Source organism: Stylophora pistillata, chromosome 2 (genome assembly GCF_964205215.1).
Source record: "Stylophora pistillata chromosome 2, jaStyPist1.2, whole genome shotgun sequence".
NCBI classification, from domain to species: domain Eukaryota; kingdom Metazoa; phylum Cnidaria; class Anthozoa; order Scleractinia; family Pocilloporidae; genus Stylophora; species Stylophora pistillata.
In genome coordinates this window covers 45,071,394-45,083,833 of record NC_142520.1, presented here as the reverse complement: position 1 = coordinate 45,083,833, position 12,440 = coordinate 45,071,394, and the positions used below count along the sequence as shown (strand labels likewise).

Genomic DNA, 12,440 nt, shown 5'->3' with positions numbered 1-12,440 from the left:
AGTAACAGTAATGCTTGGCTTTTCCTCTTCACAATTCACCAAGTGGAAATTGCCTTTTTCATGAACTATGAGGAGATCTCCATGTAGGTTTCTCTTTTTTGCTCTTCTTCTCCCCATACACACAGAATAAGCTGTACAGATCAGTCTCGACCCAGAATGCAGAGATTTTCTTGTTTTTAAAACAAAAATTCAAACTTGAGTGCTCCCAATTTTAAGTGTGTTTTCACAAAAACAAAAGATAATAAACAATTCTAGGGAACTATGGTTTCATTGATTGGTTCATTTGATAATGGGGTCGCTCGCTGGATACTTGAGTCTTTAGAACAGATTGGTTCATTTGAGGCAGTCGGTTTATTCCATGGATTGGGTCATTAGAGATCGTTGGGTCACTAGAGATAAATGAGTCACTGGAACGAATTAGTTTATCTGAGACAGTTGGGTCATTTGCGTGGATTGCTTCATTAGAGATGGTGGGGTCACTAGAGATAATTGTATCATTGCAACAGATTGGTTCATTTGAGACATTTGGGTCGTTTGTGTGGATTGGGTCATTAGAGATGATGCGGTCACAAGAGATAATTGGGCCATTGAAACAAATTGTATTTGGTTCATTTGGGACAGTCGTCATTTAGGTGACAGAGTCATTATTGAAACAGATTGATTTATTTGAGGCAGTCAGGCCATTTGTGTGGGTGGGTCATTTTGTGGTAAATTAGCAGCTATAAAAAATTTGAATACATTTGGACAATGTTACACTTCAGTAACCCCATCCACCTGAGTATTACACAGCTGCCGATTTTTAAAAAAAATACTCACAACAAAATAGGATTGTTACATTTTTTACCAATGCAATTTCATTTCACTCTGTACATCACAATTTTATGGCATATCTTTTACTCTTTTGCTGTCACATGGATATTTATTGAACTTGAATAGGAGTACTTTAGCAAAAAGTGCTTAAAACAAGAAGGGAGATATCAAGTAAATAGTTTATGTTTTAGGAGTGGGAGAACCTTTATTAGATTTTAGCTATTCTGTTCAAGCTGCTAGGACAGAAATTTGAAAACTGTGCCTGACTTTCTAAATATAAGATCTTAAAAGCTCCTGATGTTATCATGATATCAATTCTCTTGTAGCTTTAGTACTTTTGCAGAGAAATGTTAACAAAACTGGAATTCCATTTTATAACTTTCCATTGCTTTAAAAAAAACCTTTAGGCTCTTAAATCTCAGAAGTATTATCCACGACAGATTCCCTCCTAAAATTAAAGTCATAACAATAATATTTGAGAACAGGTACAAGGCACCCTGTGACATAACAACATCAAACCAGTAAAATGCCACTGAACATGTACATTGTACTTGAAAGTACAAAAGTTGAAAGCCAACAACTTCAAATAAGAAATTAGAAATTTTTGCACTGACAGATAGCAGCCTCAAAGTGTGACCATATTAACTTTCCTAAGTATTCCCAGCATTCTTAATAAAACATTATAACAAGATTCTCCTGCAAATGGGAGATATTACAATGTACTTTTGTCCACAATAAAGTCGATCGGCATATAAAAACTATGAGTGGATCCTCTGGACAGGCAAGAAAACTGCTGGTCCAGTTTTCTCAAATTCTTTGGCAAACCAAACAGACAGTGGATTACCATAACCAAAGTCTTGCTCAGATGACTTCAACCAGTCCACAACAGCAAAATTAATGCATGAATGTTCTGCTGTCCCTTCATCTCCAAACTGTGAATAATGAAATAGCGAATTATTCCAGGCTTCATCATTCCAGGGTTAATAATTCCATTGTTGTCACACCATGATGCAATTATTTGAGCATAAGGGCAAAGCCTGGAACCTGCTGTTGAACCATACCTCTCACCACCGATTGTTAAAAACTTATACATCTTGTAAAGCACAGACACTTTCAGTGAGGCTTCTGTCTCTTTCGGATATAAGGTGAGGTAAACTTTAAGCAATGCACTCAATTCTGATTGGCCAAGACCTGCCAGCTTGTATATGTTCTCAAAACAGATTGATGTCAAATCTGCCCATACAGATTCCTTGCCAAATAAAGAACCAGAAGATGCTAGCAATAGTTGTGGAAATAGACTGGTTTCTTCATGTCTCTCTTTTGATTCAAGCTGTGCTTTGCAGTTGGGCAGGGAGAGATCACTGTACTGTGTTGGTAAACTATATTGCATATTCGCCAGAGTTCCAGAAGTCACAAACTTCCGCGTGATTTGTATTTCTACAGTCTTGTTGTTTGTGTGGTAAGATCCTAAAATGCCATTGTATCTTTCTAAGCTAAACAGCCAAAATCCATAAATACTGCTATAATTTTCCACACATTCCCTGAGGTGAAGGTGGAGATGCATATTGGGTGTTATGTACAGTTCTCCATTAATTTTCTCATAATCCTTGAGAAAATGTAAAAGTTTACAATCTGCAACCATCAAGTCTGTCCTATTTATGCAGGGTCTGCAGAGCAGGCGGCATGCTAATACAAAGGATTGCCAATGATGAAGGTGTTGGTCAGGAAGTACATCTTTCAGAGCATACATTGAAAATAGAACAACAAAGTTTTTCCAATGGGCAGCAGTGTAGCCTCCATAATTAAATTTGATGTTTCCAGGTAGGCTACCAATGTCTGATAAAGATGAAACTTCTTCTATCCTTGCTTCGATGGTCTGCAGTCCTTCTTTAGTGATTATAGCATCTTCAATCCATTTAGTGAAGACCCTTTTAGCTGTTCCAAGAAACGAGTTGTGCATGGGGTCAATTATACATATCTCTATACTTGCATAATAAGGGAGTTCTAACAGGTTAGTGTATCTGCATCCCAGTTCGCTTGCTAGCTTATCAGAAGCATACTTAGATTTACAGTTCTTAACTCTGTTTGCATCTCTTCTGTGCTGTTCAGAAGATCTTTTTGGCCACTGATTTCGGTCGTCAAAGCCACTGTAGTTCCTCTGTTCTCCAAAACCACCTGGAAAGATCTTGTAGCAATGAGAGCAGCCTCTCTTTGCACTGTGTCCAAGGAATCCACAAAGTTTCCGTGCTGCTGGAATGTCAGATGCAAAACACAACACTGCTGCCTGAATTTCCGTACCAGTAGATGGACTTTGATAAGTGTTTACCTTGACTCCTTTCCAGAGGGCATTCAATTCATTAACAGCTGGCTCAAGAAAGTGATTTAGGGATTTTGGCTCATGGTCTAGGGCAGGGATGACACCAACAAGAATGACATTTTCTTTCTTAAAGTGGGAACCTCTTGGCAAATTCATTTATTTAATACCATGTAAATGACTCCAACTGAAAATCATTTTGATGCTTGAATGGCTGAAACCAATCTACATTCATCTTCAGGCCAAATGATCGAGGCAGATTGAGGAAAGGCTTATTACCTTTCCATTTGCCAAACTGTTTCTAGATTTTCCCATCATAAACATCTGCATACAAGTCTTCCCTGATTTTTCTTGTACGCCATTATTCACAATCCTCCTCCATTCCTGGTCGTTTAAGTAATGACTCCAGAGAATCAATGATGCTCTTATAGCAATATGTCTTTAGAGCATAAAACTTGACAACACCATTCCTCACCACAACTTTCCGTGCAAGTTGGGAACCACAAATTCTCGGTTGTCTTGATTGTGGAAAAGCAACGTGTTCACAAGTCCTTGCAAACGTTTGGCGAACATCATTCACTACAATGTCATTCATGAGATAAAGCTTTGTGCATTTTGGACACACAACATACTGTATAAAGTTGTCCCGATCAACTTTCAACATCTTTCGCGCTGAGTAGAGGGTGGTTGGCAGATTTGCTGCAAGAACTAAAGACAAGTCTGTATGATCCTTGATCAGGTGACCAATGCAAAAAAAAAATTGTTGAAAAAATTTCAGAACCTGCTCGATGGCATTGTCACTCACATAATTCTTGTATTGCCACACTAATACAAAATAAACAAGCCATGTCAAAATGATCCCTGTATGCTGCTGACATGTTCTTGGTGGTAAAGGCTGTGGTAGTTCTACCTCCTCAGAATGAAGAAATTCGTTGGTATCATCACTTTGTTCTGAGTCCAAGTAATCTGTTCCACCATCTTCAAGGCAGCTACTTGGCTCATCAGAGAGGCTGTCAGACTCATCTTGCCCCTTTAAGAAAAGATGTGAGGTTTCCACTTGGTGAAGATAAAAGTAATGTAAACTCAAGAAGATTCTCTAGAAACCTTTCACAAACACATACACAATAGGAATACATCATAACAGAAATAGTGCACTGTATGACACTTAAAAGGACATTAATTTTAAATGTACAGCGGGTTTAACTTATTACAGAACTCTTGGAGGGGTTCTCATTTGATGTTCTTGTTGGGCACATACTCAGTGCTGTGTAAACACAACTGCACCCTTTACGAAATTCTCAACTTTGCAGGAAAACTCCCCAAACAGGCAGACACATGAAAAAATTATTTTTCTACCTGCCCAATGTGAGCTGAATTTCCTCACTACAAGGCCCTGTTTGTTTGACAAGGGTTCAATCTGCTGGAATTGTGTACCATACATGTAAATCAAAAAGGGGTTGAGCTTCCCATGATATACTGGCTCACTCCATGGTTAAGAATGATACAGAAATGACACATGTACACTGTGCACATAATCAAGTAAACCGTACCTGTTGACCATCATTGTGAGAGTCAGATCGACTGCAGTCATCTGTGAGGTTGAGAAAAGAAAAATGTAAGAAAAAGGTAAGTTTCTAACCCAAAAGAACACCAATGAAATGTGTAGAAAACAAAAATAAATTGTACAGAAAAAGCAGTTAAAAACAACTGTTTTTTTTTTATCCTGTGAGTATGAAATAATTTTAAACTGGTTTGACATAGGAAACTAAATGAAGAAGGTGAAGCAGTGTTCAACACTAATGCTTGCCCACTTGCCTGGGGCAAGTTAAATTATACCTTGGGCAAGTGTGTAAGCTGCACAGGTTACCCGTTTGGGCAAGTGGTTAAGGATAACACTCGAGCTGCTGGGACAAGAATAAAATCCAACAGCTGCAGTAAAATCACCTGAACCCTTTTTGTGAAATTTTAGTTATGTGAACATAGAACGAGAATGAAAAACAAGTACAAGTATTGAAAATTCAATGAAACATCACGCAAAGCTAGCTGGTGATTCTTTTTGGGCAACCAAATAATACACTCAGCTAGTAGAACTGGAGACATTGTTGCCTAGAGGGCAAGTAAGCAGGAAAATTAGTGTCGAATACTGGTGAAGACAATCTTCACTTTCGAGAGGATGCTGAAAAATACAGGACTTGACAAAGCAAGTAGATTTTTTGGGTCAGGCCAGCAGTTAAAATTTTCTTTGCTAACTTGCCATATGAACAAGCTGTCACTTAAGTCCAGTATACTTTCAAAACAATAATTTTGAATCACAGCTTTAAATTTTAGGAACATTTCATTTTGGTCATTAGTAATAATATAATCAGCAAGCTACACCAACCCTTTGGACAAGTAACCTTAAACAAATAACATACAGTCAACATGGCTTTCAAACAGTAATAGTTTGAAAACTATGGAACAAGGAGAGAATGCTCTGGCAAGGAAAAAATTGATAACTACTTGCCCTGAAGGGCAAGCTGTTGATGCCAGGACATTCACATCAATTTTGTAATTATTTTTTTTTTATGATAAAAACAAATTGATACGTGTTTATCAGAAATAAGGGTTACTATATGTACGCTCAGGGACATCTTCAGTCTATTTAGAAATATAAATATTGATGCCTCAAGATGATATAGCAGATTTCTGAAACCCTATTGTCCACAAGCTTATACTTAATTTCTACTTTGACAAATCTATAATTTACTGCAGCAACGCTGTAAACTTCTGAATTGCCTGTTACATGTTCTACCTCAAAGAAAATAATTTTAAAATTACAGCTGTATGACACTTTCAAGAAATTTGCTATAAGAGGCGCAAAAAACTGTCTGTATTCTAAATTTCCCATATATGTTTTTGAGTGAAAAATGAAAATGTTTGAGCCTAAAATCGAAATCATTTTCATGTATATGAGGAAGCTTATGAGTCTTACATTACAACAAAGTGCATAATTTGTCATTCTCTCGGTATGCGAGCGATGCAAACTGTAGCGGCAAGCGAACATCAAGGCCGAACGAAGCGCCGAGAAAATCGCGACCGAAGAAAATAACAACCAAGCCAGGGGATACGTTACGGAGACTTATCTTTAATAGATCTCGTAAACTGTACGCGAATTAAAAAAAAAGGAAACTTATATAATCGATTGTACTCAATTGAAACACGTGGCGACTTAACAGCGTAAATAAATCTAACATAACGAAAAGAACTAATAAATGAACTAAGTGCCACGGCAAACACAAAATATATACTTATAAAGATGAAAGAGCTTGCTCGAAACGAGATAAAGGAAAATTATGACTACAAATAGCCGCTAGACGATATACGAGGGAATAACACACACACAAAGCATAAAATCAGATCAAGAGAAACGCTACCTTGCATAAATCGGGCAAGCTACAGAGTGAGAACAAACGAATGCAACTTACTTATCGGTCCCTATACGTCGGTGGCTTGAAACCAAAACTTAAGAAGTAACCTTAGGACGGACGCCGGACATAACAGTGAACAGTAAAGGAGCGTACGATGCAACAACAAAAGAAAGAAAAACTATCCGAAAGGCTCAAATGGCACAAAGGCCAACTGTAACTGAAATGTCACGCAAACTTCAAGTCACACAATTAAAGTCGCGCATTTACACAAACCTTATATGTTAATGTACCTTCGTATTCGCTTTCACTAGAACTTGATCCAGGGACACACGATCTTTTGGTATCTTCTGCTGTTTTCCACTGTTCGAGACTTGAGTCATAATAAAGTCTACGGTGATGATGATACTGCGTAGTGGATAATAATTGCTGGCAATGACCACAGCGCTCGCCGCCTACGTCTTTCACGCTTCTTCTTGCGATCTGTATGCAAACTTTTCCTTTTCATTCTAAATGATTCCTTTCTCTTCGTGAAGTTGGCAGACCAACAAGTCGAAGCTCGTCAACTAAAATGATAAGTGTCATGTCACCACGCGCATGCGGTTAACCGACCGCTACCATTGGCAACAAATGAGTCAACATCTTTTGCCAGAGAGCGGGAAATTTGTGGACAAGGAAAGTTGTCAACACGCGATCCACATCACAGTCCGTAATTTTGCTCGGATTGTTCTCCGACTGCAACGGAGCAGGGTTGGCGTAGTGGTGAGAGCGCCCACCTTCTACCAATGTGTCCCGGGTTCGATTCCCGGACCCGGCGTCATATGTGGATTGAGTTTGTTGGCTCTCTACTCTGCTCTGAGAGGTTTTTCTCCGGGTACTCCGGTTTTCCCCTCTCCTCAAAAACCATCATCAATTGAATTTATTTAATTTAGAGTTTATTTAGATTTGCACACGACCCCACAAGCTGTTCAGCTTTAAACTTTATCGTGTCTAAATAAAGGTATTATTATTATTATTATTTTTATTATTATTATTACTACTATTACTATTATTATTATTATTATTATTATTATTATTTTTATTATTAGCTGTCTGTCAGGGATACATCAAACAAAGAAAATGAAGAGAACAGAGTATTAGATTCCGAAACCCCCAGATCTTCAACGAGAAATACAGATATCGCCCCAGATATCGTGCGAAAACTACAGGCAGAAGTCTCGAATATTCGGGACGAAAATAAGCAGTTGAAGAAGGAGATGGAAGGTCTAAAGGCAAAACGAAAGAGGAGACTGTCACGGTAAGTATAGTTATTCTCTTGATTTTAGACCTATAACAGAAACTCTGATTTGAATTTGCCGCTCCATGAACAAACTATTATGTGTGACATTTGAGATTCGAGATTGTTGTAGTCAGATCAACCTCTAGTCTTGCCTTCCAGAGTGACTACAAACTCGTATTAAAGAAAATGTCGAGGTAATTTGAAGAGGGGCGATTTTTTATTTCGAAAGAATTTTTATTGAAAGGAACTGCAGAGTTGAACTTCAGCGTACGTGTGGTTTGGAACCCATCTCTAGAGACAGGTAACAATGGTGAAAGGAAAAATGCTGGTGGACGAACAAAAGAGATATCTATTGTTTACGTCCACCAACATGGCGGCAATGACGTAACAGCTCTTTACGTTCTATCAATGCATAAGGTTTTACCGCATATAACGACGAAAAATCAATCTCTGTTGGTAAACTTTCCATTCTTAGGAACGTTTTGTGGGTCAGCAGCGCCAGATTTTATGGGGGTTTTCTTTTTTTCTATGTAGCTGGACGAGTGCATTCTGTACAGAAAGGACGTTTACACAATAATAAGAATCTTAGTAGCCTCGATTTATATATCTTCCACAAACTCCATAGAAATAGGAGATGTAATTCCGTTTGTTTTAACACTGTCCTTCTTAATCAACCTTTAAAAAAGAACGCCGTCAGAAAAGTCTACAAAGAACAGAAAATTGCTTATCAGCCAAGTCAGTCTTTAATAGACCATGTTGCTCAAGATGCCTTCTTTCAATAGCAGAGTATTTGCGTTCGTTAATGTGCTGGTTTCAATGTCGGGTGCACCACCCGACATAATCTGCGTTGCACAGATTACATTCAAATTTGTAAACGACGCATATTTTCATCTTGTTACCCGTGTCTCCATCGAATTCTTTTATATTTATATTCGTTCTCATTTCACTCATTCAAGTCAAGTCAAGTCAACTTTTATTGAAACTTACACAGAAATAATAATCATTATTGACTCGATAATGACGCTAAGCGAACGTCGAAACGTCGTAGCATTTTTCTTAAACCTTTAACCAAGATGGTTTTAAATTTTTTAAACTTTTCAACTTAATCGCAATACTTTATTGTTAAAAGTTTTCGGGGTTTTGAAGAAATGTTTCTCAACCCCAGTCTGTCTGCTTTGGGGCAATTTGTTAACTGCTGCTCAAAAGCTGTCTTTATATTTTTCTTTTTTCTCTCACATGGTTGATGATTAATTCAACTCGTCTAGCTCAATGCACATGTGAATGACTGTTTCATCGCGGCCTGGGCATGTTTTGGACAATCATTTCAAAAATTTATCTTTCTTGCTATCGTTTCTCTATTCTTAATCTCCTCCTTTTTTCCCTGTTGTATGTGTAGTTTGGACGGTTCATCAAATCAAGCCTTGGCCAAGAAACTTTTAACTGAAGTGCGGGCAGTTTACGGCAAGAAGAAGTGGAGGAAGTCAACCATCAAAGGTAAGCCTCATAATTTCTTAACAAGAGCAGTGAAACCTCCTCCAATAAGATACCAGCTGGCCATATAGAATTTATATTTTTATTTTTTAATTTATACTTTTACTTATTTTCTTGTTTGTCCTCATTGGCTTTCCTTAGAAGAAAAGAGAGACTGCTTGTAGGCTTAGGTCAAATTAGCGTCATTACCCTACCTGTGGCGAATCTAAGTATGCTGACTAACAAGTAAAATTCATCGATTTAAATCTTGATTCGCCCTCAACTATACGTACGGTATGTCGCGGCGAGATTGCTTGTGTGATGTGTAGCTATATAAAAAACAATTTTGCTTCCAAAAACGGATTTTGACGGATTGAAGCGGTTGAAGCTATATTTGAACACAAGTCAATTTCTAAAGCGAATCGAAAGCTGCCGATGCTGTAAGGTGCTATCGCTGAATAATGATATTGGGCGGCAACCACTTTTTCTCAAAGTAATTTCTACCAATTACTGTCGAGAGCATGCTTCGTCAACCAACATAGTCTATTTGTTTTGAATTAGCTGCGGCTCATCAGCATTGGAGATCCATAAGAGATGATAAAACAAAGAAAGCAAACAACAGCTTTGAGAAGCACAGACGGCGAATCAAGCGAAGCAATCGTTTAAAGAGGGTATATAAGGCCAGATTGTTAACGTTTACTACTTTGTCTCTAATGTTTTAGGACAAGTCACTTAAATCCATTACAACAAGAGAAAATATGATTAATACCGTTATTATTTTTTCTTGGTAACAACTCTGCGCGTGTATTAAATCAGTTGCCTCCGCTGATGTTTAACTGCTACAATGTCAACATGGTTTTCTTCTTTTGTCTATTTCAATCTTAGCAAGCTCATAATCGAGCTTTTCGTGTCACTGAAATGGTAGTTATGGCAATTTTAGCAATTATTTGACCTCTCAAAAGTGCTCCGACAAGGTTTTCACTTGTCTCGATCTTTTACTCCCTTTATAAACTTTCTCGACGACTGTCTACTCTGGACAACTCGACAGTGCTGTCTGATGGAGACAAGAACAGGGCACGAGAAATTCTGTCTTCCCCAGACGCATTACATCATATGTCGTCAGAGGAAAGCTGCGAAGAAGAGGCAGTAGAACCAAGGGGTGGCCCAACACCACGAAAAGTCAGAAAACTTTCATGGGAGAGGAGCAAGCTGAGGAACATCAAAGTGAAGCTGGATGAGGCGTATTTTGCCGCTCTAACTGAGAAGCAACGTCGTACAAGTGCACGTGTGAACCGGACTGAGGATGAATAATCACGCCCTCACCCAACTAACGGCCCGTGTAGGGCTGTCCGCAGCGACTAAGTCGAGACATTTTTTTCAGCACATTTGACATTTTCTATATACTAGCTACAAAATTTTTTTGATGTTCATTTGTTAAGAAAAGAGTTGTAGGCATATTTTGTTCAAATAACGAGGACGACAAGCGGATATGATGTACTTTTTAAATAACAAAAATCAATTGTGCGTCACCGGTCGATCGACTGAAGAAAAGGTAAATGAAAATTGATTGTGGCTGTAAAGAAAATATAGCCCTTGTATATGTCTGATTTTGCACAGTGAAGCACACAATTCGCAAACGAACGTTAAAAGTCTGGTATGGGTTAGAGAAAAACGCACGATTACAACATATTAACCTGTCCTGTAATAATGAAAAAGGGAGAGAAATAACCACTACTGCACATGCTCAAACAAGAAAAAAAAAGTGTTTCTGAAACAAGATCTCGTACTTCCGTCCCCTCTAAGTCTGAGTACGTCAGCAGAAACAACTAACCTCGTATTTCCGTCGACATTCTTCCTTATTTCGTCAACGGAAACAAGAGGAAAACGTGTTTCCGAAAAGTAACCTTGTATTTCCGTGAACGTTTCGGTCTGACGGAAATATAAAAAATTCCTGTTTCCGGAACGTGTCATGGAAGTGTTAGGAATTTATTTATTAAATGTAAATTATTTTTTTTATTCTCTTAGGATCAGTGTAGTTCGTGATTATTTGTATCTGTTACGTAATTTTTATTCTTCACTTGTGTAAACTGTTGTGTAATTAACCTTTATTGTGTATATCAAATAGTTTTCTTCATTCTTTTCGGGCACCTTGCGTCCATGTGTATTTAAGGATTTGGGTGGTTTGATACGGTGTGGTTTTGTTTTGAGAGAAGGTCACCGGCGGTGAAGGTTTGAAAGTTACCAAGACTCGTTCGGATCAGAGCACGTTTTAATCACTGAAGAGTCATTCAGCAAAACCGTTCCTTTACACGACAAAAGATCCATTTGTCGGGGAGCACATGTGTGCCGAGAAGCTGGCCGAAGAAATTAAAGCGCAGAACTTGAAGGAAAAGGAGAAGATTATCTTCTGTTAGACAGTAAGCCAGTGAAGACAACTGAGTCAAGAAAGATCTGAGCGAAGACCGAATTACGTGAGGTTGGAAACTTCTACGTTTAGCTGGGTTAAACGTGAGTTCGGTTTGTGAATTGTGAATTTGGTTTGTCAGTCGTTTGTTGGTGGAGCGTGGTGATTTGGGGACAAGATAAGAACACGGGCGTAAGGTGAAACCCAACCGAACTGAACAAAAAAAAAAAAAAACATTTTTTTTATCTTAATAGTAATAATCTTGTAAATAGTTTTAGTGTACTGTAGTTTAAGTTAGCGTATTCCTGTAAATTAATTAGATCATTGTATTATCGTTATTGTTAGTCGCTTTATTGTTGTAATTAGCATAATAAATATCTCTAGGCCTACGTTTAGTTGTATTGTGGCGTGTGTTCTCGGGCTCGTTTATGTTCTGTGTTTTGTTTGCGTTAGGGGGCACCCACCTTTGTGGCGCGGATTCGTCACAGAACGTTACCTCGTGTTTCCGCACATGTAAACATAAAGTTACATATGCGGAAACATTTGTTTCCTTCAACTGAAATCTGACGGAAACATGTAAAAAAGTGGTTCGGTTCCGTTGTTACCGCAGCAACGGAAACACGAGTAAACGTCACCAAACCGGAAGCGGAAACACGTGTTACCTGTCGTGTTTCCGCAACGGTTTCACAAATTTCTTTCACGTTTCCGTTTACGGATTCTTGATATTTTGTCCTGTGTGCAGGGGGAGTAAGGGCTAAA

General features: G+C 38.3%; 1 protein-coding gene and 1 pseudogene across 2 annotated transcripts; one reads left to right on the top strand and one right to left on the bottom strand.

Annotated features, from left to right (window-relative positions):
• Positions 1–823: 823 nt before the first annotated feature.
• On the bottom strand, positions 824–7,183 carry LOC148739800 (uncharacterized; annotated as a pseudogene). The gene is made up of 3 exons (XR_015996942.1): positions 6,822–7,183; positions 4,675–4,715; positions 824–4,154 (listed from the first exon to the last, which is right to left on the bottom strand). The product of XR_015996942.1 is annotated as an uncharacterized LOC148739800 (transcript).
• A 422-nt stretch (positions 7,184–7,605) lies between these two features.
• LOC148739799 (uncharacterized) lies at positions 7,606–9,474 on the top strand. The gene is made up of 2 exons (XM_088750120.1): positions 7,606–7,825; positions 9,204–9,474. Exons 1-2 carry the CDS (start codon positions 7,785–7,787, stop codon positions 9,367–9,369), a joined length of 207 nt encoding a protein of 68 aa, XP_088606246.1. The 5' UTR covers positions 7,606–7,784; the 3' UTR covers positions 9,370–9,474.
• Positions 9,475–12,440: the final 2,966 nt, after the last annotated feature.

Excerpts from the sequence above, each read along its gene's own strand:
- LOC148739799 (XM_088750120.1), top strand. The coding sequence starts at position 7,785 with ATGGAAGGTCTAAAGGCAAAACGAAAGAGGAGACTGTCACG. Across the intron at positions 7,826-9,203 it reads CGAAAGAGGAGACTGTCACG|TTTGGACGGTTCATCAAATC; the intron begins GTAAGTATAGTT and ends TTGTATGTGTAG.